At 41.4% G+C, this 27,837-nt stretch overlaps 2 protein-coding genes across 6 annotated transcripts in view; one reads left to right on the top strand and one right to left on the bottom strand.

The window, feature by feature from the left end:
* The window catches only part of LOC148371051 (uncharacterized), a 54,930-nt gene extending 53,866 nt beyond the window's left edge, over positions 1 to 1,064 (top strand). Inside the window, exon 4 of one of the 2 annotated variants that reach the window (XR_015849750.1) lies at positions 963 to 1,064. Coding sequence is in view for 1 of the 2 variants with exons in the window: in XM_088328926.1 (XP_088185052.1) it covers positions 963 to 970 (8 nt within the window). In the remaining variant the exon portion in view is untranslated. The remainder of the gene's footprint in view (positions 1 to 962) is intronic. The other variant, XM_088328926.1, reaches the window with a different exon arrangement.
* A 75-nt stretch (positions 1,065 to 1,139) lies between these two features.
* hivep1 (HIVEP zinc finger 1) overlaps positions 1,140 to 27,837 on the bottom strand; it is a 78,440-nt gene continuing 51,742 nt past the window's right edge. For all 4 annotated transcript variants that reach the window (XM_088328921.1, XM_088328920.1, XM_088328923.1 and 1 more), the window contains 7 exons: positions 19,849 to 19,902; positions 11,418 to 17,011; positions 10,367 to 10,500; positions 9,849 to 10,024; positions 7,979 to 8,080; positions 5,883 to 6,334; positions 1,140 to 2,520 (listed from right to left, as the gene is read on the bottom strand). In XM_088328921.1, the coding sequence (XP_088185047.1) occupies positions 1,687 to 2,520; positions 5,883 to 6,334; positions 7,979 to 8,080; positions 9,849 to 10,024; positions 10,367 to 10,500; positions 11,418 to 17,011; positions 19,849 to 19,902 (7,346 nt within the window). In that variant the 3' untranslated portion in view covers positions 1,140 to 1,686. The remainder of the gene's footprint in view (positions 2,521 to 5,882; positions 6,335 to 7,978; positions 8,081 to 9,848; positions 10,025 to 10,366; positions 10,501 to 11,417; positions 17,012 to 19,848; positions 19,903 to 27,837) is intronic.

Genomic DNA, 27,837 nt, shown 5'->3' with positions numbered 1-27,837 from the left:
AATTCCGTTTAGGTGTTTTCTTACAGAATATTCCAGGCACAAGTGAGGTACAGAACAAGGCTGTACGATCAGAAGTGCATATCTCCCAACACTACCGCATTAGTTGTTAAACTACTGATCTTTTACCCTTAAAAATGCTTATCGATTGTCTTCAAAAATGTTCCCCTTTTTAAAATTTGACTCAAGACATGTATTCTAATGTAGAGCTGCTTTATTTGTAAAGGGAGACTAAGTCTTTGTGCGTGAATTAACTTCTCTAACGATCACAGTATATTTACGTTTTGGTAAAAGTTTGCCAACTTCCAAAAGACGACTGAGATAATAGCGAAGCTGAATACTTGAGGAAAATAACTCGCAGAGAATAGAGCAGAGGAATTATGTCGTTTTTCCAATAAACAAGTGAAAAAAAAACAAGCTTAAAAGATGATGCTAGTGGAAAATGGACTATTTTTGTGTGAGTACTGTTTATTTTCTCAAGGAGGGTAAGTTGTGTGTTTAGTATCTTGACAGGGTGAAGATTCGGGGACCTAATCAGAAGTCGTTGGCGTTTAGTTTCCATTATGTAGTGGAACACTTTGCAGCAATGCTAGAAAATAACTTTTGAATTCAACGTAATGTGGAATTGTTCAGAATCTGACAAATCGTATTAGAAAGTGAATATATTATTACTAGTTTTATTTTGTCGCATTTTGTATGTTGCAGAACTTATAATTCAATTTGGAATTTGAAAATGTAAAATATGTAGCAAATGTTAAATACCTAACAAAAAGAGGGAGGGGGTTGGGAGATTGTTTTCATCGCGGGATTGATTGAATTTATTCTCACCAGAAAATCAGGGTTGTGAATATAGGTCATCACATATGGCCCTCAATACTGCGTTGAAACGCATCAGGTAGAAAAGTGAAACTATATAATTGACCTCTAGGTGTAGCTGTTCACTTTCATTTTTATTTTTTTTACAGTAGTCTGACAAAAAGGGAGGCTGCTGCGGTGCGATGCATGAGTCACCTTGTGAATGGGCTGCAGCACTCGTCGATGGCTGCAAAGATACTCTACTTAAAGGTGAGATTTTCTGTAAACATTGTTGTTCTCCCCGGTGAATATTACTACTAATAGAAAAGAATATACGCTCAAGCAGCTTGTTTGTGAACAAATCTTTACTCATACAGTTTAGATTATTCATACGGCAAAGTGGAGCTACAATCATACACAAAAAGAATGGGCACTAGGTGGATTATAATAAATAGTCAAACACAACATTTGTACACATAAACATTGCCCAGTACTTGGTACAAATGTACATAAACCAGCCACGACAATTGGAATTTCATATATTTACGAAGGAGAAAAAAACAACAATTTTCTTCATTGTTTTGCCACTTCAAAGGTGTATTTACACATAGACACAAGCATCTAATTTTTTATAGAATTATGTACATGTCCCAAAACGAAAAACTCCATAAAGGCACAATTGTCTATACAACATGTACAAAATACATTTTCTGGAGCTGACAAACAACAAAAATGATTGGTCATCATTCTAATTGCACGCATAATGTGAATGTCAGCTTCTGTGCTTTGACAGAGGATATGTACACAAACCTCTGAAGAAGTGTTTTCAGTCTTAAAGTGACTACAATTACATAGAAAAACAACAAAAGGGTCGGGGGTGTATTTGTCCATTTCTCAGGTAGCAATGACTAGTCTGTCTTCATCATCACTGGAAACGTCATCACTGACCTTCTGCCAGTTGGATGCAGGCGTGATTCGCTTCACCCCGTCACCACCCCATCGGTTAGGTGATTTTGTCTGTTCGGCAGTCTCCGAAGTCTTGGCCGGTTCCGCCTGATGCCATTCTGGAGAGGTGCTGACTGGCAAAGAAGTTTGGTCGAGGGCAGGAGGATCTGGAGTTCCCTGTCTGTCGGAGGACCACGGGAGAGGACTGATGGAAGGGATGATGGTGGGCAGGGCAATGTTGACAATCTGCAGGCCTGGTGTCTGGGTGCTGCTATGAGAACTGGGGCTGGCTGCCAGAACCTGCAAGGCCACCCCTTGGTTGGGTGCTAACCCTGCATTGGTCAGACCCAAGAGGCTGAGTGTCTCCATGCTGACAGGATGGACCGCCGGGAAACACTGGACTACGCCAGCGACAGAATCCTGGATTACTAGCGGTTGGGTGTGTCCCCCGTCGGAACGGGGTGAAGCCGCCGGGCTGGCGTTCCTTTGGATGACGCTCACTGCTGGGATGGTGAGCTGAACGGGTCCAGCCTGGATGGGCATGAAAGTGGAGTATGCCGCCAGGCCAGCCGGCACCAGTTGGATCCCCCCAACAGGGACCATACTGTACGGGGACCGTAGCGGCTGCTGGGAGTGCAATGGGAGGTGACTGAACAGGTGAGTTTGTGGTGCCACTCTCGTAGGTTGAGAAAGTGGGTAATGGGTAGGACTTTGAGAACTGTACGTCTGTGTGCTTTGGTCAACTGGTGAGCTGCTATCTGATTTCACAGCAGAAGATACTTCCTATGAAAAAAAAAAAAAAGTTTTTGTTATCTAGAATAGTGGCCACCAACCTTTTCTGTCCTTCGCAGCAGTTTAATGTCTGACAATGTTCTCGCAGCACAGCCTGTTAGTAACAATACTAAATACAATATTTATATCCTAAAATTAATTGTGTTATCACTAGACCACTAGGGATACAGATAACATAACATAAAAAGGCATGTGTTTTATCTCATCATCACACTATTTTTACCCACAGTACCACATTGTCATATGGTTTGTTCGAGGACAAGTTCAGTAAATACAATATTGTTCAGCGTGCTACCATATTAAAAAAAAGGCTTGTAACTAAGATTCCGTACTCTCACCACCACGATCGAGGTTTGATTTCTGCTGAAACCAATGCAGACGTTAATGAAATTTGCACTAAGAGTTAAAGGTATGTAGATGTTGTAAAAAAAATATATATATACATATATATATATATTATTATCATCATCCTATTTTTACTTATGGTCCCACGTTGGACAACATAAATGAAAATAGTGTGATGATGAGATAGAATTTCAAGTTTTTTCTTATGTTGTATAAATCCGTATGGCTTTAGTGACTACAGGAAGGATTTAAAGCTTATTATTTTTGTTAATATTACTAATTTTCTTATTGAGCCAGGCTGCAAGATTTTCTTCAGGCATATAACCGACTCGTGGTTCAAAAAAGATCGCGGATCTGATTCAAAACACGGGATGACAAAAGTAGTATTTGGAGAACATCACAAACAATTCCTTCACAAAAGCAATATCGTCTGATATTATCTACTTTCTTAACAAATGGAAGGCCATCCGCTAACGGCGTGACACTTTCCTCTAAGGGATAAACAGTGTGGAAAATGGCTTGATGACGGCGGGAAGAAATGACTACAACTTGTTTGGGTTTGTGTTGCGCTGTTTACATAGCTGAGTTATCTGTTGGCATCCCGCCCACACGCATTGTGACAGAAAGTGAAGCGTGATCGGGGTTTGCCATCCTAAACCACACAACGGAAATAGACCCAATGGCAAATGCTGGGACAAAAAGAGATTGGATTTTAAGTAAGGGCAGAAAATAGATCCTTTTTATGTCCGGGCTTTTGTATGGACTTTATGTTCAAATTCACATTCTTAAAAGTAATGACTAGCAGGCTTGTTTTCATACCAAAACACTTACAGTCAATACAAGGTTCTAATCCTCAGCCCAACATTTTTAAATTGGAAAAAGCCAGCAGAGGTGGCTCAAGCATCGGGTAAGAATGCCTCTTGGACACTCTCTCGAGAAGTGGGCCGAGCACAATAGCGATACTTTGGATCAGGCAATTTCCTGCAGCACAGTAAACAATCTTTGCAAATAATGCATAACCTTGTTCGGTATCTTTGCCTTCTTCCTGTGATCAGCAGAGTAACTAACATTCATCCGTATCAGTATGTGGCAGCAGGCAACTATTTTTCTTTTTATGCTAATTATCTGCTCATATGGTAGGTCCATCCATCCATTTTCTGCACTGCTTATCCACACTAGAGACGCGGGGGTGCTGGAGCACTCCAGCCTTCTTCAGGGAGTAGGCAGGGGACACTTAGACTAACAATTGTTTACATACTCACATCTAGGGACAATTTGGAACCTCACACATATCACTGGAATGTGGGAGGAAACTGGAGTACCCAGAGGTAATGCACGCAGGCACAGGGAGGCTGGAACTAAACCCTGGACCTCAGCATCACAGCTGCCTTAATGGCCACATGGTGCATGTCTCATCTCATCTCATCAGCCGTACCGCTTATCCTCATTAGGGGGGGCTGGAGATCATCCCAGCCATCTCCGGGCAGTGGGCAGGGGACACCCTGAACTGGTTGCCAGCCAATCGCAGGGGACAGACAACTCACTCGCTCATTCACACCTAGGGACAATTTGGACCGGCCAATTCACCTGAAATGCATGTTTTTGGAATGTGGGAGGAAACCGGAGTGCCCGGAGGAAACCCACGCAAGCACGGGGAGAACATACAAACTCCGCACAGGATTTGAACCCACGCAGGAGGTTCCCATGACATGAACTGTGCCGCACATGCGCTAACCACTGCGCCGCCGTGCTGCCCACATGGTGCATGTCTAGGGTTTAATTCCAGCTATCATCCTACCTGAGTGGAGTTTGCATATTCTTCCCTTGCCTACATGGGGTTTCACCCACATTCTAAAGACATACATGACAGGTCAGTTAGCTCCTAAGTATGGATCAGCGAGTAAATTGTCGGTCTCTGTGTGCCCTGCCAATGGCTAGCAACCAGTTCAGGGCATCCACTGCCCGAAGACTGCTGGGATAGGCTCCGGCACCCCCACGACCCTACTGAGGATAAGCGCTGCAGATGATGGATGGAATCGAGGTAAGTACAGGGAAATGTATTAATGAAGCTGTTTAAGATCATACCAAAAAATAATATATAATTTTCTTGCAGATCATTTTGCTATATTATCTTATTTGGTTATTATACTCAAACAGCTTTTCCATTGGCAAAACGTTTTACCCATTTTAAGTATTTCCTTTATCATTTTCTAGAAAAAAACAACATTTTGAAAATGGGTTCAATTACTTCATGAGCCACTGACCACATATGGTTGAAAAAAAATTACTGTATTGTCTGGATTATAAAATGAAACATATAAAAAGCACGGCAGCGCAGTGGTTAGCGCATGTGCGGCACAGTTCATGTCTTGGGAACCTCCTGCGTGGGTTGAAATCCAGCTCCAGACTTCCTGTGCGAGTTTGTATGTTCTCCCCGTGCTTGCGTGGGTTTCCTCCGGGCACTCCGGTTTCCTCCCACTTTCCAAAAACATGCATTTCAGGTGAATTGGTCGGTCCAAATTATCCTTAGGTGTAAATGAGCGAATGAGTTGTCTGTCCCCGTGTGCCCTGCGATTGGCTGGCAACCAGTTCAGGGTGTCCCCTGCGACCCTACTGAAGATAAGCGATGTAACTAATGAGATGAGACATATTTTAAAGCATAAAATAAACAATCATTATGACATTTTGTTTATTTCATAAATTGTTGCTGCATTATTTAGCATTTCATTGATATTACAGATATCAAATTGTAAGACATAAGGTGCACCTCCAAATGTTTGTGTATTTAGATGTCTCTTATTGTATGGAAAATACAGTTTACTGTAAATTTAAGCTTAAAAAAAGGAGCTGGTGATGAGAAATGACTTTTAAACAACGTAATGGATGTGGTGCCTCCAAAAAAGGTTAAAATAACATTGGGCTAGGGAGATCCGTGTTTATCTTTTGTGGCCGCTACACCTGCAAACCGATACATGAGTCATGGATGTGTGGAAGAACCTGAATCTTACCTGACATGTCCTGAAGCCCGTCCCTGCCACCGGCGGACTTGGAGGAACATCACAATCAGGATAGTCTATGGACATCTGCCTGCACGGCGATACCGGACTCATCATTTGCACCGACTCCGTGTCCGAGAGATTGGACTCGGTAACGGCAGCCGGCATCGGGCAGTAGCCGGAAATGGCGTACTGCTTGGTTAGCGATAAAGGGTCGACGACGAGAGCGGAGCCTGCCGGCCGTCCGAGGGAACTGATGGTCATTTGAGCCAGGAGAGCACTTGGAGGGACCTCTGCCTCTTTGGACGGGATGTGCTGCGGACTGGCAGACACCGAGGGGTTTGTGGACAGGCCCGATTCTGCCTGGCTGTCATCCTCCTCCTCGTCATCTTCTTCATCAGGGCCTTCCGAGTCATCTCCTTCCGAATCCTGTCGGTCGGCGCTACTCACTTGACTCCGGTCTCCTAAGGATCAACAAATATTCAAATTTTTGTACTATGAAGACACACCCTATTAAATATAGTCATCTGTGATATTTTTTTCCTGTAGAAGCAGCACTAGACTTTAATGCGCATGGAATTAAAACTACAGTAATGGCTAGGGTTGCACAAAATAAAAAAGTGCCGTATTTGTGCATTGATTGATCAGTAAGGATATACAGGAATTGCTGAGTGCACTGCATCTATAGTTGTTGTGAATAGAAGCCGGACAACACCTGAAAAGGCATTATGTCTTATCTCATTATCACACTATTTTAGGTCATTGGACTTTTACTTCCGTCTGAACCATGTCACTATTTTGTTCATTTATATTCATAGGTTATTTGTATAAATACACACACATATATATATATATATATATATATATATATATATATATATATATATACCAAATGCAAAGGATGTAATGTCATCGCCACAAGTGATGAAATGATACTCAAAATTTCGGAACAAAAGTTGTTTTTTTCCCAGTGATGTAGGATATCGTATCTGAATTGTCGCACACCACTGCTCGTCAATGCTAAGATCAGGCTCATTGTTTAAAAGCTGGGTGATTCGTTACACCAAAAAACAATGGTGACAAGATGATGAAGGTGCTGTCTCTTAGTGAGTTCATGTGGCATTTCCTGCAACTGGTAACCTTGGAAACAAGTGCTATCCGTTCCCTTTGGGGGAGCAAACCCTTACCCGAAAAAACAGCCTGCAGATACATGCCACCAGGCTATACTTGCCCAAAATACACCGCGGTAAGTGGTGCCCTGACGAGGGATCTGTGAACGTCAACCAAATTGTTGACCTTACTGGGCCTGGCATCAAGTTTGCTGTCAGACTCATAAAAGGGTTCGGAGACCACTGAATGTGCACCAGATTCGGAACTCAATCCAGTTATTGCAAGGGCACTGTGTGAAATAATTCAGTCGTTCTGAAAGATGGAACAAAATGCATGGCTGCGCATATTTAAAATGTTTGTCACTTACAATGCTTAGTTTGAGCTGAGAATGGGTGATATAATCTAACATATATGGTACTGTAAATAAAAATAGTGTTAATGAAATAAGATGCCTTTTAATGTGTCATGTGGATAGGATCCAGCACTCCCCCCCGCCACAAACCAGGTTCTGTTCCCATTGCATTCAATGTTATGCAGCTGTGAACAATCATCCATGTCCCTAGCGCCCCGGTGGTTAGAGGTGCTCTTACCGTTGCTATCTGGTTCAAACTTTTGTTGCCATTATTATGCACTTGTGTAATCATACTTGCACAAGTATGGTCACACATTTCCAATTTTGTCTGCACGTTAGAATTTCTGGGTGCACCTTATAGTCCGCAAAATACGGGAATTACATTGAATGATTTTTTTCCCCCCACAGAGGTAGAAAAAAAATCCGCTCTCTGACTGGGACCATTGAACGCTTTCAGGCAACTCGCCTCCCTCTTCTAAAATTAGCGCAGCAATTTCCTCTTTGTTAATGTTGTGCTAGCCGCCCACATGCACTCGGAGTTAACAGAGGATGAAGCTGCATTTAGAATGTCTAATTAGACCGCGCCGAAGCTTAATGACATAGCAACACAGCACCGCTAGGGACAAGCGACGGAAAGGACCGTTACCTGAATCTTCGGCCTCTTGGTCTTCCGAGAGTCCGTTGGGCACGCCCATCTCCAGACATTTCTTGCTGTGGGCCTTGGACTTCATATGCTTGGTGAGATTTCCTGCAAGGAGGAGAAAGGTGCTTACATAAGACAAAAGGGTGAGTAACTGATAAAGACGTTTTGAAATGAACGTGGGTTGTTCTGACAAAGTACTGTTCCGCAGTGGCGCGTGGGCAAGTTCGATAAAGGATGGTGAATCACACTATTTTCCTTAAACCTCACTTTGGATCCTGCTTCCAAAGCAGAAATGTCATACGTACAAAAAATATCTAATGAGTAATGACCAATTGCAGTTTATTTCTGATAAGTTTATTCTGTTTTTACTCATGGACAAATGTTAAGATGATTTAATAGGATGCCAGTTATAGGCCAATCATCTATATGTTCTTTGATTTCCACGGCCTTTAAGGATGATTTGTTTTTTGTAACCTTGAAGATTTAATAAAAAGAAGGCGCTCAGAGGAGGGCTTTAAGAAGGACTGGAATTCTCTTATCTGAAAGCTCCTCTGCCATGAGTTCAAAATCCATTGATGTTTTCTCGCCTTATTGTATCCACCAAAGTTTAAACATAGTTTCGACAAGGAATTCCGCTAGTAAGTATCTAACCTGATTTTTTTTTTTTTACTGACTGGCAGGGTTACTAACTTGTCTATAGCAGAAGTTTTCTTTTGTGAATACTGTATATTGGGAAAGGTATTAATATATCAAGAATAATTTCCTTTTCCGTTACGCTAGTACAAAAATCATGGCCATTTTGAATATATTTAGTTATTTTACATATTCTTTAAATAATTGTTTTTATCAAGATTAGAGGAGCAGGTATTTATTCTATTAAGATAATTTTCAGAAAAAACCCTGAACCTTTTAAAGAATGTAGACTTATAACATTGGTAAAATTGGCGGCGCCCTCTGTTGGCTGCGGCTGCATCGGCTCGCTACAACGGGTCAGGTGTATCGACATTTCGTTCTGTGTACATTGTTACACAGAATGACAATACAAAGGAAATTATTATTATTATTATTATTATTATTACAAAATAATTGTTATTTTTAAGATATTTAAATCTCCAGTCAATGAAGACAATTTTCAGCCTTAAAAAAACAAAATACGAGTTAAATAGACAGTAAACAAGCAGTATTAATTAAACATTTATAGATATAGACCATATGTTTACTGATGTACTGTTAAGTTAATACTATTACTGAGTACCTACCTTAAAATAAACATAAATTAACACTTAGAGTAATCTGTGGATTATTAAAAGGCATTTATATAGTAAGAATTTTCAACATCTTTAATATTAAATGTATCCTTGCTTGCATATGAAAAACATGTTTTTAAATTTAAAATACTAATATTTTATATATATATATATCATTAAGAAACAAAAACTGAGCAAAACATTTTTGCAGAGTATGAAAAAAGTTCATCTTCAAACCAAATCATTTTGTAAAAAAACGTTATCTGTACCAATTTAGCATTCTCTAATGCCAGTGTGCCTCTAGATGCAGGGTCTTCAGTGTGATTTCCGCAGGCACCAGGTAGCCCCCAGACTGGTTGTAAAAATATATCATGGGTCATTGTAATTCTAAATGGCATGATGTTAAGTGGTTGATTGAGCCCATTGGAACCTCTAATAATGATAACCTGTAAATAGCATAGTAATACCAATTCATTTTCAAAATGAAGATCAAACTCGTAGCCCTTTGCTCTAATTAGAACCAAAACGTACCCCTCAGCTTGAAAAAGGTTGGAGACCCCTTCTCTAGACGTTATCAAAATGATGTTCCTTGTCTCTAAAGGTTGTAAAACACAAGCATCCCTTACCTTTGGTCTTGAAGGAGAAGTTGCAGTGGACGCAGTGAAAGGGCCGCACGTCAGAGTGGGTGCGGATGTGTTTTCGCAACATGCTGGGCTTCTTGCAGCGGATGCCGCATTCCTCACAGATGTATTTCCCGCGCCCTCGTCCTCGAACGTAAACGTACTCTTCGTTGGATTTGTATCTGGAAACGAGATGAGGAAAAAAGAAGTATGTCGGAGGGGGGGTCGTTCCAAATCACTCAATGATAAAGTGACGATGTCATCAAGCATTTTGATTTCATCACACAATATCTTCAACTTCAATCAGAGCAGAAGCTTGGGAGCTACATCCCGCTTAACGCTAGATCCCAGTCATCTTTTTATCAAAATTTGACAAGTTTACTGGGATATAGTTCATAAATTTGGGTTTAAGTGTTGATCCCCACTGTCGTTGGATACACAAAGTTACGTAAAATTCAAAAGCTGCTTTGACTAACTATGAAATGACATTATATTTGAGTTTAGAAAGAAAAAACAAAACATACCCGCCATCAAAGATTTTGATCCGTCTGGGCTCGGTTTTTGGTGGTGGCTCCTTGTCTGACTCGTTGCTGGAATGACCTTCTGCTTGCGTTTTACTTCTGGTTTCAACTGATCCAGCTCTTTGGGTCACTGGCACCTGGAATCGTGTAACATATATAAATAATTATACATCCTTTTTTTTGTTTTGTTTTGCACGTTACAAAATATTGTAAGTAGATCCCTGGGATATGGCAACCCGGCCGTACAATTTTAAGAAGTGTAAAATAAGAATGTCCGTCAGCCCCTCTGATTTTTTTTCCTGCTGTAGGAAACCAACAATAAATTATTTTGTAATGTCCTGTGCGTATGTAGTTACGTTTCTAAGATGCCTGTCTGGTATTGGTCGACATCATATAAAATTGCTGGTCTGTTATTGGTTTACTTCAGAGTCAGAAAAATGCTGATGTATTGGCTACATTCTCTCTCCTCCCTCTGTTGTCAGTCTTTTGTGGCACTGTATTTATTTGGTAAGGGTCCAAAAGGCAGTGATGCTAAAGAGAGATGTAATAACATAACTATGGGAACATAGTTTGCAATTAGCAAAAAATACAAAGTAGGCACACTCACCACCAGCCTCGCTAAACTACATGTCCTTAACAGATTGACGGTCAAATATTGTCCAAAAAGGAAGTGATTGAAGCAAGGAAGTTTTCGAAGTGCATGACATTTCTCACAGGGGGAAGTTTTACAATCATTTTCATTTAAATCTGCCGTCAAAGTCTCCCCCCCCCCCTCTGTATCCACTCCACCAGCTCAAGTCGCGTCACACCTAAGGGAAATCTAGTTTAATTTTTCTTTAACGTGTAGGTTTACTTATTCTATTTATTAAAGACACATATTACATGTAAGTAGTACGTACTATACACTATTTTAATCCGGGGTAACGGGGATTCAGAATACATCAGCTTTGGTTACCATCGATTCCTTTCCCTCGCCCGGCGGCAATTTCCCACCGTTGAACAGATTAATGTCATATCCCGGGGTCTAAAACAATAAAAATGTATGTATTCTTACCTTAAGCAGGACATCTTTCAGTTTGCCAGAGTAGGACAAGATAGCGGATTTCCCAGATGTTTTCATGGCTGAGGTGTAGTGGAACTTCTTTGAGCATTGTTTGGAGTCGAGAAGAGACATGACTACCTTGGTGGGCAACCCAAGCGGGTTTGGACTATTTGGGTTGACCGTCCAGGCCGCATACGCCGAAGTTTTCTGGTCGGTCTGGAGAATGTGAAGCGGTTTCCTCTTCATCAGGAAGCACCAAGTGAAAGTTGTGGTGGTTTTTAGGCTGGGGAAAGACAGGCGGTGAGTGTCTTTCGTGTTCACCACAGACACAGATGTGGGCAGCTTCACTTGTTGGAAACTTGTTGGTCTTATGGGAGATTTGACAGAGGGCCACCGTTGTTCTTCTTTCTTCTGCGAAAGAGCAGTTGGCATCGAGGCACCCTGGCAATCAGGAGATGAAGTATTTAGAGCCGTGTGGGCGTCTTCACAAGGAACCGTGCTTGTGTCTTTCCGCAGACCAGTACTGTCTGGCGACATTGGCTTGACGTCATCAAGATCCCTCTCAGGATCGGCTTTAACAAGGAGCAAAGGCGGAGCCTCCGTTTCAATTGGACTGTCCACTGGTTCCGTGGTGCAAACCTGCCTAACGAGTGTCAGTTTCCGCTGCCTGGTTACTTCAGACAAAGAGGAATTGAGATAGTGGACTGATCTGCCATCTGTTAGGCAAGCTACTCCGTTTTCGTCCTTGGCGCGTTTCTGGTGTTTTTCCATGTAGATGTCCAAACTATTGGCGGGTGACAGCATACGTTTGCTTGAAGCGATCGGTTCCTGTTGTGGGCAAAGTGTTACGGATGCTAGTTTCTGGGTGCAATGTAAAGAACCCAAAGATGAGGGCCTTTCGGTAGTTTTAATATCGAGACTAACGCTTTGAGTCCACTCGTCTTTATGATTTTCAGCGTCTATAATCTGAGCGTCTGGAAGGTTACCTTTGCTGGAGACAGAGAGGGCAGTGCTCATCTGTTCATGAGTTATCAGGATCTGTGGCAAGGGAATACAACCAGCCTGGGTCTGGCTTTTCTGCTCAACCTCTGATGAGTGTCTGGGCTTATTCGGATATGTATTTTGGAGTACAGTTGATGACATGGAAACGCTGAGGATAGAACCGGCAAGAGGCATCGTTGAAACAGATTCTTGTTTACCAGAGAACAAAAAAGTTGGACCTGGCCTGTGCGTTAGACATTGCAATTGGTACTTGGGCGCAAGGCATTTCCTGTCATCTACCTTGTTCAGCACATTTTCGCTGACGGCCACAACCTGGCTCGCAGGTCGTTGTAGCTTTTGGCATACTCTTGAAGTTTGATGCCATGGGTACGGAAGGCCATAGACTTGCGGTGGCTGAGTTGGGCTTCCCAGGTGGATACTTTGGACCATTTGTTTGTTTGTTTGAAGGGGCGAATCTCCAGATGTGATCACAAAAGCCTGGGACACAGGAAACCTGTCAACAGGTTGAATTTGGGCTCTGATTTGGTTTACAGAGTTTACATTTGTCACTGGACCTTTGTTAAGGGTAGCTTTCCTCACCGAATGTTGATTAGCTAAACATATCTTTAAAGACATTTGTCGGACTAATGGTCCCCGCCTCCTTTCAATAAGTGGAACCTGGGGGCTTTGTGTGTTTAGCCCGATTTTAGTATGACAAACTGGGGATTGACCTCTTCTGGGAGAGGCATTGGCACTGTCAAAAGACTTGCTACGATACTCACTTGAAATTTCAACCGAAGGTTGAGTGCAAGTGATCTGTTCAGACGCAGCACGCCTCATCAACCCTGGTACACCGAGTGTGCTCAAGACCTTTTGTTGACCTTGAGGCTCTTGAATTCTGCTGACACACTCCCCACAGGAAGGACTCTCTGATCTTGCCATTTCTTCTCTGTCAAAGGAGGTTGAAATGCTGGAACAATGCGAGAGAGTACTATCTCTGCTTAGGCTTCGTGAGAGGCTGGACCCCAAACTTGATTCACCTGAAGAGTGGTCCATCTGTGCAAGACGAATTCTCTTCTTTTTTGGTGGGAGTTTCTCTGCTGGCAGCTTGGACAGACTCTCACTCCTTTGCGGCCAGTTAAATTGATCCGATGGCTTTTCTGTTTGCTCTGAAGGGTGTGTTTCGTGATCTCTGTCAGGCTCTTCGGTGACTAAAATTTCAGGGACTTGGATGTTACTTTGACGAACCAGGCGACATTGTTGGGCGGGTGCAGAAGTTTCTCCAGTTACTAACACAGTGCCATCAGTGCTTTGCTCCATTATTTGAGTTCTGGAATCCGCTTCTGTTGTCACATTTGGTAGCTTTTCATGATAGGTATCAGCTGGTGGGATATCAGTTATGCATTTTGGAAGATCTTTGTCTCTAGTTTCTAGGGGAGAACTCATATCTGTAGTTTCAGTCTCAAATGAATTTGGCCTGCTCAGAGAGTTGGTGTGTTTAATGACTGAAGTGCCACTGCCTTGCCTGTGCATTTCTGCTTTAGGGGATGTGTTAATCTGAGTCTCTCGAATAGGAGACAGTCTCGAATCCATTAAACCTGTACCTCGCTGAACGAGCTGAATTTGAGGTATTTTCGAGAGGTTGCTTTTGGGTTGGACGTCAACCATTACAGTATGCCGGGCAAACGTTTGATTTCCCAAGCTAGTCAGTAACTGGCATGAATCAAAGCTAACCGAGCAAGGCGGATTAGTGTCAGTTGGCGATTGATCGTCCTCATCTCCCACACTTTTCATTTTCCTTCTTTTCCTGAAAGAAGTCAGTTGTTTGATTGTTGCAGGGCCACTTGTGGATCTTGCAACTAGATTTGATTGCATTTTGACACTAAAAACATCTTGGTCAGCTTCTTTTACAACAGGCTTCGTCTTTGGCCCGTGCAGTTCTGAGCAGTAAAACTTCTTGTGGGTTTCAAAGTTCTCCAACTTCCTGTACCTGTTTCGACAAGTTTCACACTCATACATCGTGCCTTTATTTTGCTGGAGTTTCCGTTGTCTTTCCTGGCTGTGTTCGAAAGATCGACTTCTTTGAATGTGCTCCGTGCTATCATCTGCCCGGTGATAGCTATCATCCATAGAGCGAACAGTTGGGAGTCGGTGTCCATCACCGGTCGAAAAATCCTCCACTGCAGCTTGTCTGACCAAGGTCCGAGAATGTATTACTGGGTTAGGGGTTGACGGTGCTGATGAGAATACGTCATCGTTGACTGAAGTTTTCTCATCAAACGAATGGCAAATCCGCAAAGGATGGGGCAGGTGGGCAATATTGAGTGGAAAGGTGGAGTGTCCTGGTGTCGTTGGCATAGAGTTGCTCCTTGTTATAGGCAGACACTCCATTGAAGGATATTGAGAAGGGACAGAGAGGAGAAAAACTGGTTTTGATTTGTCTGTGGGGGTGAACGGAGACTTGGGGATGTCTGAACTTGAACTTGACCTTCTCCCGATTGGTTTGAGGTCAAACTGAAAGGAATCCTTAAATATGTAGGATTTTGGAGAGTCTATGCTACCTCTCCTCGATAGAGAGGTCCTCCTTGGTTTAACACTATCCAGTTGTTTGTTGTCTACCACCGCCTCGTTATCAGATATCAACTTTGAAATTCTTTCCTCAAGAGAAAGGGCTTTTGTTTCCAACGGTGGGCGCATCTGTCCCTCCTTTACTTGTGACCTCTGCTCCACTGTTACATGCATTACTGCAACATCCTTTTTTGATATGTCCATTTCACTCGGTGGCATTATCTTTACAAATGGACTAGGTGGACTCATCGCTTGGTCGGCGCTTTCGGAGCGAGAAAAGTATCCGGAATCTGTACTGCCCAAACTGCGAGGACTCAGTAGACATTTGGCCTGTTGCTGTTGGGAAAAATCTGTCGCTTGTTGCCTCTGAAGCTGAGCGTGTCCACTCAAAAGTGGCGATTTACACTGCTGGTCTTCGTCCTCACTCACAGTATCTAGTGAGGGACTTAAACCAACCGCCTCTTTGAGGGACGATAGAACAGTGATGTTTGCTCTGAGGTTTACATTTGGAAACTCTCGTTGACGTTGTGAGGCAGCCTGTTCGGGTGCGGCGCCGGTAACTTGAGGGCTGTCTGCTCGCAGTGGCGAAACATTTACTGGGTATACGACAACTTTTGGGAGCATAGCCGCCACTTTGGTCTCATGGCCTCTTTGAGCAATAGCTGGCTTGGCAGGGTCAGACTTGGCTGCTGAATCCATTTCTCCATAGTTAGCTTGGGCTGCACCGATAGCAATCTGGATACTGTTTTCTGACAAGGTTGCCACGCTACTCTGTGAGGATTCAGGATCCAGATAAATTGTACTTCCTTCATCGTCACTATCCCCACTCTCTTCTACCTCTGAATGCGTGCCGAGGGTTTTGTCAGAATCTTGGGGTAGTAGTGGACCTCCAGATTCTGAGCGTGCAATAAGACCAAGTTTTATAGCATGAGCATGAGACTTCTTGTGCTTGTACAAGTTGCTCTTAGTTTTAAAAGAAAATCCGCAAGTTACACAGGGGTATGGTCTTTCACCCGTGTGAGACCTGATGTGCTTGAGTAGCACGCTGGGTTTGGCGCAAGCCCGGTTGCAGTATTCACAGACGTATTTCCCGGGCTTCTTGGGCCTTTGGTCCTTAGAAGCCTGCTCGGATGCAAAGTTCATCAAGGTTGTGATCTGGACCTGGTTGTTCCCAGGTGTGACCGGTACCTGAATGGAGCTGGGCACGCTTGCCGAAAGTGACTGGCAGGTTTGAACGGTCGAGGGTTGGCTATTTGGCAAAGCATTGATGACCGTCGGAGCCGGCACGTTAGTTAGCGTCGAGAGTCCAGCGTTAAAACTCACGTGAAGGCTCGGCTTTTCTGGATTAGATACAACGGGAATAAAGTGTTGATTGGCAAGCGCTAACGACTGCAAAGGTTCACCCTGCGTTGACGCCTGCAGGTGATCCGGTAATGGTGCTGCAATGCCGATGAAATTACCCTGTTTGTCAATGTAATACGTCTGCAGAGGAGAAGACTGAGTGTGGAGCCCAATGTTAACAGCTGGCATGCTTGACAGTTCCCCTGAGGCTTGAAGTGGTTTTGGAGGAGCTCCGACTTGGAAGGTTTTGTTCCTCTCGGTAAGAGTAAGCATGTCAGGCTCCATGGCCTTTAAGAGAACATCAAGTGGAGCGCTAGTATGATAAGAATCCTTCTCAAAGGATTGAGTGTTACTGTCCTTGGGTTGTGCTACTTTAACAGACTCCTCTTCATTATCTTTAGTTGGTCCTTGTGACGGTGACTCTGTTTCTTCTGGTCTCAGCTTTTCGTGGTCAGTGGGAGCTTCCCCTTTGTCAGGGGCAGCTTCGACAGGGTAAGCATCCTGCAATTCTCTATTCTCACTCAGTGACGTTGAATGATTATAAGAAGGGCTGTTAGGAGCAGGGGAGCTAGGTATATTTTCCTTGGGGGTGTTCAACTGTGGTGGTTTCTTCACTGGAGATTTGGGGATTTTCTTTTGTTTGTTCTCTCCAACAACCTTTTTCCTCTTCAAACCTTTGATGTTATCTTCGATTTGTTGACTATTTTCGGACACACCTATGGACAAAAAAACAAAACAATATTATTAGACCGTACTCTAATATATTGATTGAAAACGAATGAAAAATATTTGATCCATTTAAGAGAAACCATTCATGTCAACGTTTAAATTACCGGGAAAAAAATGAGAACCCTGCTCATTTTAAGTATATTTCTTCTTGATTAACAGAAAAAAAGAAGCGCCTAAATTACACGATGTGCAAATGTTCACAGTTCCCTTAAACGCTAGGGTCATAGTTGCACTACTTTCTGTGGCGTGTCTTGGGCATGTACAGCCTGGTGGCACCAATCCCTCTTCAGGCCATTTTTTGGGGAGGGGTTTGCTGCCCCACATCAAACATGGTACTGGTTTTCATGGTTACCAATAGCAGTGGACACCTCTTGATCTGACTCCGTAAAACAACTACAACCAGATAATGAAGGTAGTATCTATTTTTTCAAATGAATTATACTACTTTAAATGACAAATTCATTATAAGCAGGCAATATATTGAGATGTTTTTTTTAAAAAACATGGAATAAAATTAGTGGACTATACATCTGTAAAATTACATATACAATGTTTTTAGTCAAATTGAAAAATAAATCAAATTTTAGGATTTTTTTTATGGAATAAAAATATGTAACAAAATTATTTTATTTACATATATTTGTAGTAAAATTTAGAAAAATCTATAAAACATTGTGATAAAGCGGAGGCATATTTAAGAAATCAATTTCAAAACAGTTTTCGTCTATATTACAAAACAAATGATCACATCCACCAAATAAGATAATCCTGCTCTATTTAAAAGACCATTTCAATCAAAAACAATAATACTGTATGAGGAAAATGATTTGCCAATAGGACAAGGTTTATTTTTTGTGTAGTTATTTTCAATGTACACATTCATAGACGCCTTGCTAAAACTTCGCAAAACAATTTATAGCTCCTCTTTTAAATCTTGATTTATGTCATTCACCAAACATAATTCCAGTTCCAAATAAAATTTCCCAGCCTCAGAAACGAGTCCAAGCGGCACACCCTCTCCAATTTGCTTACGGTGAACCATTCATCATGACGGCTGTGAAAGTAACTCAGGATATGTTACATAAACCCAACAGTCCTTTTTCCCAAGGTCATAGTTCCAACTGGGTACTTGGCATAGTTAGACTGAGGAACGCCCCCGGCCTTGTTAATCCGTTATCCAAATCAAGTCTTTAAAGGATGACATAAAAAACAAGAAAAAAACTTTTGAAAGTAGGTTCTCCAAAATAAATGTTGATTCAATAACGATCTCACACTCTCCAGAGTGGCTTTGAGGTTTTCGATCGTAAAAAGTCATGTCATGTACTTAAATTGCATGTCATGAAAAAAAGAGTGTCGTCATCATTTGACTGGCACGCCGGCTCATTATTTATATTCAGCTGCTTTTAATCTCATTAAGGAAGATGATTCAGTCAACGCGCGACTTAATTGAAAAGTAAAAAAAAAAAAACTCAAACTGCGTTATGACAGGATGTAGTTCGGGCGTCTATTTTTTGTTATTCATAAATAAAATTTTTTGCGATAAAATGGCCAGAGGATAATAAAGCCCCCCATAAATAGTCTTTTGACATATTTTCAAAGTTCATACACCTCTATGGCCGAATTCAGGCACTTTTTAAAGACTTTCAGAGCCAATTTTCCAATTTCTCCATTATCAATGTAATTTGCATACGTCATTTTAAATCCTGTGTGTGCATTTTTTAAGACATGATTTTTAGATCTTGAGTAAATTTTGTTGTGTTGGGGAAAAATGACATAAAAATGCCGATTACATTTTCAGTTGCAGTAAGTTATTCTCATTAACTACCTTAATTTTTTGCATGGCCCATAATAAATGTCCATGATTGATACGTAATCTGTGCACTAGTAAGCATTCCATAATGCTTTGGTTAGATGTAGCATGCACACCTAAACCTTGGGCACGACCCGTAGGATGCGATGATGCTACACAGGAAAATGTCGTTCCATCTAATTCCTCCTGCTGATAATTGTGAGGGAAGAAGAATCACAATGGCAAAGCAAAGCCACCAGAAAGCCGTGTCATTTTTAAGCAGACTTGTTGAAAAACATGGCAACAATTTCAAGCTTTTACAAAGACCTCGCCCAAAATTCAAGCATTTTCAATGCTTAAAACACATTTAAATTCAAGCATTTCAAGATCCCTTTATATGTTAATACATAAGACGCACTGGACTTTTAAGGCACATGGAATTTAAACAGAGTTTCTGGACTAAACTTCTTATATGTAAGAACTTGTGAAGGCCTTTGAGACTATTTGTGATTAAGGGCTATACAAATAAAAATGACTTGACTTGACTATAAGGCGTACCTAAAAACCCAAACATTTTCAAAATGCGCCTTATAACAGTTCTCTATTCTCTCAAAAAAATGTCGGCGCTGTGGGTAAAAATATTGTAATAATCAAATAAAATCGAATGCCTTTTCATATGTCAACTGTATCACTGGTGATCTAGTGGTTAAAAAATGATCAATCATTGCACAATCACTGTTGAATACTGTGAAACTTTTTAGTATTACACGTAGCAATATTCAATGCAATCCCAAATGTATCCACTGTATTTTGTGGTATAGAAGGTGCAACGGGTTTTAGGCAACTTTTCAAATTCCTGGCCAATTTGGGGTTTTTGGATGCCTTATAGTACGGAAAGTACGGTAAATGTTAAGGAAAAAACGCTTACTGTATATACTGTAGCTGCCTACGTACACATGCTTTTATCCTTTGCAAATACACAGGGAACATTAATAGTACTAGCATTCAATGAGTTGTATAAAAAAGTTACATTACCTTTCCTAGAGCTTGTCGGTTCTTTAAGCTCTTTCTGGGCCTCTTGGATTTTATCTGAAATATAAGAAAAAAGGAAGTTTAAAGCGCACGGAGTGCAGCGATGTTGGTATGCCCACATACAGTCGGCAACTGTGAATGGATGGCAGAAGCAAAGTCATGTTACTGGGGGATTCCTCCCACACGGCCGATGCGGGCCCGTGAAATGAAAAACAGATATTCTTCCATAGCCGGGAAAGTGCACTGTTCCATAATGGAAACTGTTGCCATCATCGAGGCAGCGTGCTTGGTTAATTACGCCAGCGCAGAGCCAAACGCTCATTTTGAAAATAATCGGAATATACGTCGAGTACAGAATTTTGGAATGCAGAAAAGATAGTCCTAAGATGGTAAACTTGTGCATCTGTGCTCTAATTTCCTCTGTAGAAGGCAGATACAGGAAGTAGGCTGCCGAAAAAGATAACATTTCTATTCAGAAGGCTGTTTCAAGAAAATGTGGATACGTGTAGTTTTCCTAGCGACTGCTGCGTTAACTGACACCTAAAAACGGGCATGTTAGATATTATATTCACACATCTGGTCTGTTTAGTGCAGGGGTCTCAAACCTTTTTCAAGCTAAGAGCTACTTTTTGTTATTAGATAGCACAAAGGGCCACCATTTTGAGATGCAGTCCTAAAGTACCATCTTATAATGTTTTTATTATGTTGCTACTATGTGATTACCAGGTTATCTATTAGAAGTAGGGTTAAATAAGCTCAGTCAACCACAGTAAAAAAACAATTTTACTAGAAAATCACAATGACCCAGCACTGGTGAGCTATTTTCAGAACACGTCTGTGGGCAACTCAGCTGTCTTTAGGGAGCACCCATGCTGGAGAACCCTGGTTTAGTATCTTAAGTGTACATACTTTATTGTAAATGCCAACATTCTCATTTAATCAAAAAAGGTAAAACACTCATTACTGATTCTTAAAAAATACAAAAGTTAGATTAAAAATAATATTTTTTTAAGGTATTGACAGGTAAAGCAGAGCTAACAAATGTGGTCCGGTGCAGCTTATGCATATACAAAATGGTTTTTACTTTAAAAATGGACTGGGTGCAGCCTATAGTCCGAATTTTACTGTAAATCAACATGACGGCATCTGGTTTCACCACTAAAAATATTATGAATAACAATCAACATGTTAACCACAAGAGGGCACTCAGAGGACCATTTAACAGTTACCGTAAGCAGCATTCGTACGCACTTCTGTACAAAACGTTACCATAAACAAATAACTTCATGCACTACGTTTTATACTTACGGACAATTATTTTCCAGAGCAACGGCAAAAGAGGAGTTTCATTGAACAATGGATTGTTGGCATCTAAGCTGTCGTTGAAGTTCTACGCATCTCTTTTGTTTTCTTTTAGAAACAAACCATATGCTAAAGACCACTTTATGTGTTTCTCAAATGCAGAACAGTTACTGTATGCAATTGTAACGATGCACCATGTTCTGCAGTATATAAAGTGCACCGGGTTGAAAGAGGGGCTCTCAAATTTCTGATGCTCCTTATAGTCTGGAAAATACAGTACATAGAAAATAAGTTGATCATTTTTGTATGTAGCTCGCATGCTGCAAAGTATGAACACCCCTGCACTGGAGGGAGCCCAATTAAGAATCACGTGGCCTGCCAACAAGTCAATGAAAACAAAAACAAAAAAGGAAAGCGACTTCAATATGAGCTCATATGAGCCTTCCTCCCTTGACCATGAATGCAAATGGAAAAGAAATCAGTCATGGCTTTTTTGAGCTTTCTTAATGACATCAGGGCTCTTGACAAGTCCTCCGGGACCAATTGCGGCAATTGGCTTTCCGACCGCGCGCGAGCGTTTTATTGGAGGGCAAAAAAGGGTTGTTGGTCCACGCTTGCCAAAATGACAATAATTCCATGCCGGGAATCCGCAATGGTGCAAGAGGTCAGTGGATTATGTCATTGTGTGCGTTACGAGTCGCACCCTTCCCCGTCGCTCTCCCGGCTACGTGTTACATAACGCCTTCCGCATGCAAAACAAAAGATCACTTGCAGGCAGGAACACGGCAACAGAGGGCAGCGCATTCACTTAGAAGACAGTCTCCATCAAAAACTAAACACGTTAGGACGGGCGTGGGCGAATATGGGGAGTCGCGGGCCGATTCCAGTTGAAAAATGCGGCCAGGGGGCCGGTCCTGGACATGCAGACATCCACATGATACATTTCTTTGTTTTTTGTTTTTTAATAGCTTAGTCTCGTCAGACTGGTTCAAGAAAAAAAATAACAGGTCCTTGTTATAAGCACTTCATTTTATACTTAGTATTGTAGTACTACTGTAGTTGTATGTGTTTGTGTAGAATTTTTGTAGTATTGTTGTGGTATTTTTGTAGATTAATTTCTGTTGTAATATTCAGTTTTTTTAATGCTCAGAATGAAAGCAAATAATACATTTGGTCCCTGTTTGAAAGCATGAAATTTGATAGTTTGATAGTGTTATTGTAGTAGTATTTCCATAGTAGTATTTCCGTAAAGGTAATTGTGTATTTATAGTATTACTGTCGCAATATCTTGTGGTATTTTTGAAAATGAAAGTAAAATAATATATTAGGTCACCATTTTAGATTCTTAATTTGATATTCAGTTTTGTAGTTTTTATGTAGTGGTTTGGGATATTTTACGAGTAGTATTTATGTACTGTTTTTTTCTTTTGAGAATAAAAGCAAAATAACATATTGGGTCCCTATTTTTAAGCACTATATTTCATGATCTTTCTGTAGTATTGTTAGAGCATTTCTGAAGTAGTATATCTAAAGTATCATTCCTCTAATATAGTATTACTGTTATTTTAAGAGTATTGATGTAGTTTATTTTCTTTTTACAATCAAAGCAAAATAATATATCAATTCCTCGTTTTCAAGCACTAAATTCGATATTTGGTTTCGTGGTCATTTGTAGTAATTGAGCACTAAATTTGATATTTGTTTTTGCTAGAATTTTTGTAGTAGAGACACATAGGGAGAAAGGGTATAAAGCTGGCACAAAATAACTACATTTTTATATTAGTTGTACTTTATTTACTTTTATATATTGCGTTACACTTTGACCATTTTCGTTTGGCGGCCGCAGTTTTGCCAGGGTCCTCTCTTCACTGGTCGTAGCTAGCTTGACCTCTATCGGGTTATTCCCTTCCTCAACAATGAGAAATGACGGTTAGATAATTTGCCGCTTCATTGTTTGAAGCAGCTTCGCCTTATTAGCCGACGTTCAAACCCCGTCATAGGTAATTAGCGACCGCTCAAATTGCTCTCCTTACATAAGCAACCACAAACGAGTGACAGCAGTGAAGTCATGCTAGCACAATGCAGGAAACAATGAGTGGGAAGAGGACAAGGCTGCAGACCCTTAATAAGGACAAACTATTCCGTCAGCTCGGGCCAACTTATTAAGACAGCAGGGAACCATTACACGCTTCAAATTCCACTCATTATCTGCGCTCGCCTTTGACGGGCTGCTCTATGTGACTCTTTTCTTACCCTCTGCTACAGAGTAGCCACAAGTATTTACTGCTGTATAACACACATTTTTCTTACTTAAACAAGAACTAAAAACATGGCTGCACATTAAGCAAAACCATGTATAAACAGTTGAAAAATGTCACTGACCACAATCGCATAACATTTGACGCAACAGAAATTGAACCCGGGTCACGGCGATGAGTGTCGATTACTGACCACTTGACCACTAGTGATATAGAGTACATACAAAAAGGCATTCAAATGCATCTCATTATCATAGTGTTCTTACTCATGGTACGAGAGAATAATGTTAAGGAATACAGAAAAAAGAAACGTGTCCTGAAAGATTAAATGTATGCAAAAAAAGCATGATGAGGGAAACAACTCTAGTGTATCTAATGTCGAATCAGACTTTGAAGTCCATTAAATGAACAAATGATACATTTTATTTTGGTATTGTGTTCATAGTTTAGTTTGTCAAGTCAAGTCATGTTTATTTGTATAGCCCTTAATCACAAAGAGTCTCAAAGGGCTGCACAGATCAAAGATCATGGGCCAAAGTATTCAACATGGTTTGTCACTTACATTGCTTAGTTTTAGCGGAGAAAAGCTAAAACAAAAATGAATACAAATTTTCCTACCAAGTTTGACATCCTTGATCTACAGAGTACTCTTTTTGAGGGGATCAAAAATACAAAATGGTTTCTGTATCAATCTGACACATGTTTTGCTTTAAGGCTCACTATGAGCTCTATTAGTGGCACCTTTAAAAGGTGGCACCAAGACTCCATAAGCACAATGTTGACTCTTTTGGGGCCTCTCTGCCAGCTTACCGCCTCTATAAGCAGGCAAGTTTTTTCAACTATAAAAGCATTTGTGAGATTTCGATATCATTAGCTTGCGCTGTTGTCGCAGCCTACCTCAGAACTGAGATCACGAGCAGATGCTTCGTGTGCAAAAAGGTAAAGGACAAGTCCAAGGTGAACGTGTTTCCTTCCTGTCGCTTGACTTGTGCCGCATGCGCAGTGGCAACGGTTTCAAATCTGGAGGAAGGAAGCGGGACGGAGATGACGAGATGCTAGCCGGCAGATGCCCTCTTTTTTACTCGTCAGAGCCACGGAAGGGAGATTATGTAATGTCGGCACCTTCACCAGCTTTGTGCAATATGCTAGGGAGGCAGTCAAGGGCATTTAGAGAAGATGCACCTGGTCGGAGTCAACGTCTTCTTAGAACCTTGTTCAAAACTTCAATAATTTGCCCGATGCTACTAATGATCTATTATGTAATAATTCAAAAGAGTATAGCTGGAAGATTTCCATTGCGATGGCTCCTAGAGGTGCACCAATACGGTTTTTGACTGACATTTTAATACATTAACAATTGCTTGTATGTAAAGGGATACTAAAAAAAAACCTATAATACGATATTCAGTCTATTCAATACATCAACAATGAAATCAAGCCTTGAAAAAAGGCTCAGTAAATTTGAAAAACGGTTACAACCAATATTGTGTTAAATGCATTGGATCATTAGCTTGCATCAATTAGATAAATATATGTAACAACACAGTATTGGTTATGTGCCGATACCAGGCATGGTTGTTTAATGGCTATCAGAATTGACTAACAATATTAACCATGTACTTTGTACAGTTTTTCTGGCTGTCTTTCAACTCATTTTTTCTACATCTTCATAAAATATATACATTGCATAGTATATAATGTATATCAATTTGAAATGAAATGATCTGAAATGATCTGCATTTATATAGCGCTTTTCAAGTCAATGACTTCCCAAAGCGCTTTACATTGTGCTTCACATTTCCCAATAGCGGCCGTGATCTGTGCAGCCATGTAATAATAATAATAATAATAATAATTTCCTTGTATTGTCATTCTGTGTAACAATGTACACAGAACGAAATGTCGATTGCACCTGACCCGTTGTAGCGAGCCGATGCAGCCGCAGCCAACAGAGGGCGCCGCCGACCACTTTTTAAGTCTTAGGAATGACTCGGCCGGGGCGCGAACCACCGACCTCCCAGTCTCAAAGCGGGCGCCTTACCATCTAGGCTACTGAGCTGGTAAGGCGCTAACCTGCTTATTGGGGGTATTGGGGGTTCAGTGTCTTACCCAAGGACACTTCGGCATGTAACACGGACAAGCCGGGATTCGAACTGGGATCCCTTAATCCTAAAACGATCGCTCTACCTCCTGAGCTACTGCCGCCCCCAATTTCACATATTTAAAACGAATATGCCATATTAGGATATTTTGGGAGCTGTAATAATACATCTAAAGTATGGAATAAGACTACACTATGAGCAAAACTTGGCCTAGTTTACTGATACCTCTATTTGATAAATTTGTCACCCTTTCCCATTAAAATACTGTTATTTTCAGTATCTTTACATTTGCATGTTTAAAAAATGTCAGAAAATCCCAACACGGTTTTCTTTAGAAATACATGAAATCAATGTTATATAATGTTTCTCAAATTTCCGTTTTTTTTTTAAGTCTGCATTGTAAAACTGTCGCAACAGGGCAGCAGAAACTAATGTCAAACACTCTTGCCAGTATTGATGTTAAAAACATCCTAAAAGTTAAATCATAGTCACCCTACCAAAATTTCGAATTACATCTTCAAACGAGACAAACACGGCGAGCCATGCAAAATTCTCGCCCGGCTTGAAAGGAAGTCTGCTTGATGATATCTGGGCTTTGTTCCCGGAGAAGACCCAGCAGTTTTGCGGGCCTCAGCGGCTGACCCACGCAAATACTGCAGCGGCTGCCGTATGAGCAGGATAATTTCTTTATCTCCGCAGACATGCCTGTGGAAAAAAGGAGAAGACGCTTCCCCTCACTCGGAAGGGTAATAAATCAATCCGAGCGCAGCCGAGGAAGTCTTCCCCCCCGACGCAAGCCCAGGGATCCCCTATTACGCTAGAGTTCATCATCATCAGCCGGCGCATCTCACATATCTCGCTCTGATTGGCTCGGTACAAAAAAAGAGTGACGAAACCAGGAAGGCACGGACATGATTTCATCAACTCCTATGTTGGAACTGAGAAAATTTACACTGATCGCAATAAAACATATGAATCACCAGAGTAGATTGGGAATCTGGCTGCAATATTTCTCGTAAAATAATTGCATCGTAAAATATGCATAGACATTTCTTAACACACATTTGTACTCATTTTAATATGTTTTCTTAAGTTATTTAAAAATATATATTAAATAAGTGTAAATATTTGTAACTGGGATTTTTACAGTATGGTTCTGCAGGATCGTCGCGCCAAGGACCCCTCCCTTGGCTGCTACCCAGCTCTCTACGCACCCGACCCCTTTGGCCCCTCCCACACAGGTGGTGAGCCCGCGGGAAGAGGGACCCACGTCGTCCCTTTGGGCTGTGCCCGGCCGGACCCAGCGAGCAAAGGCCCGGCCACCAGGCGCTCGCGAGCGGACTCCAACTCCAGCTCTCGATCTACCGGTCGGTCTACGTTCCTACCCTCACCTATGATCATGAACTGTGGGTTATGACCGAAAGAACACGATCCCAGATACAAGTAAAATGAGTTTATTCCGTAGGGTGTCTGGGTTTTCCCTTAGAGATAAGGTGAGAAGCTCAGTCATTCAGGAGGGACTCTGTGTAGAGCCACTGCTCCTCCGCATTGAGAGGAGCCAGTTGAGGTGGCTCGAGCATCTGATAAGGACGCCTCCTGGACGCCTCCCTCGGGAGGTGTTCCGGGCATGTCCCACCGGCAGGAGGCCCCGGGGTCGACCCAGGACACGCTGGAGAGACTATGTCTCCTGCCTGGCCTAGGAACGCCTCGGGATCCTCTCGGATGAGGTGCAGGAGGTGGCCGGGGATAAGGATGTGTGGGTTTAACTTTTAAGGCTGCTGCCCCCGCAACCCGACCCCGGATAAGCGGAAGATAATGGATGTATGGATGGTTCTGCAGGAATTAAGGGGAAGAAATAGTGAAAAAAAATACTTGCAGGATAATTATTTTTCTTACTTTACTTTTTTTTCTCAATTTAGGAATAGAAAATATTTATCAGACCAACACAATTGCTACGTTCTACATACCTATTATATATTAAATATCTATCAAATAGCTTTTTTTAAATGTAAAAGAAAATTAGGCTTATATTTCTCAAACATATTTTATTTATCTATTTACATTTTGATGTGCGACAAAAAAATGTGGTTTCAGAGAGATATTGTCAAATACATCCATTCAATTGAAAGAAAATAATGTATCGAGTATTATGAGCTCAAAACAAAGATCCTGACGGTATCAACTGGACTCACGGATCCCTTAACCACCTGGGTCAACAATTAGGATGCAACCCGAGACAACTTCCGCCCATCTTGACAGTTACTGACCCGTGTTTTCCCCCAGTTATAGTATTTCTGAGGTCAAGTTTCCTTGACTGCGATTGTTTGGGT

Source organism: Urocampus carinirostris, chromosome 2 (genome assembly GCF_059441175.1).
Source record: "Urocampus carinirostris isolate Australia breed hairy pipefish chromosome 2, RoL_Ucar_1.0, whole genome shotgun sequence".
Taxonomy (NCBI): Eukaryota; Metazoa; Chordata; class Actinopteri; order Syngnathiformes; family Syngnathidae; genus Urocampus; species Urocampus carinirostris.
The sequence above is the reverse complement of the archived record's forward strand: the minus strand, read 5'-3'. Positions and strand labels throughout refer to the sequence as shown.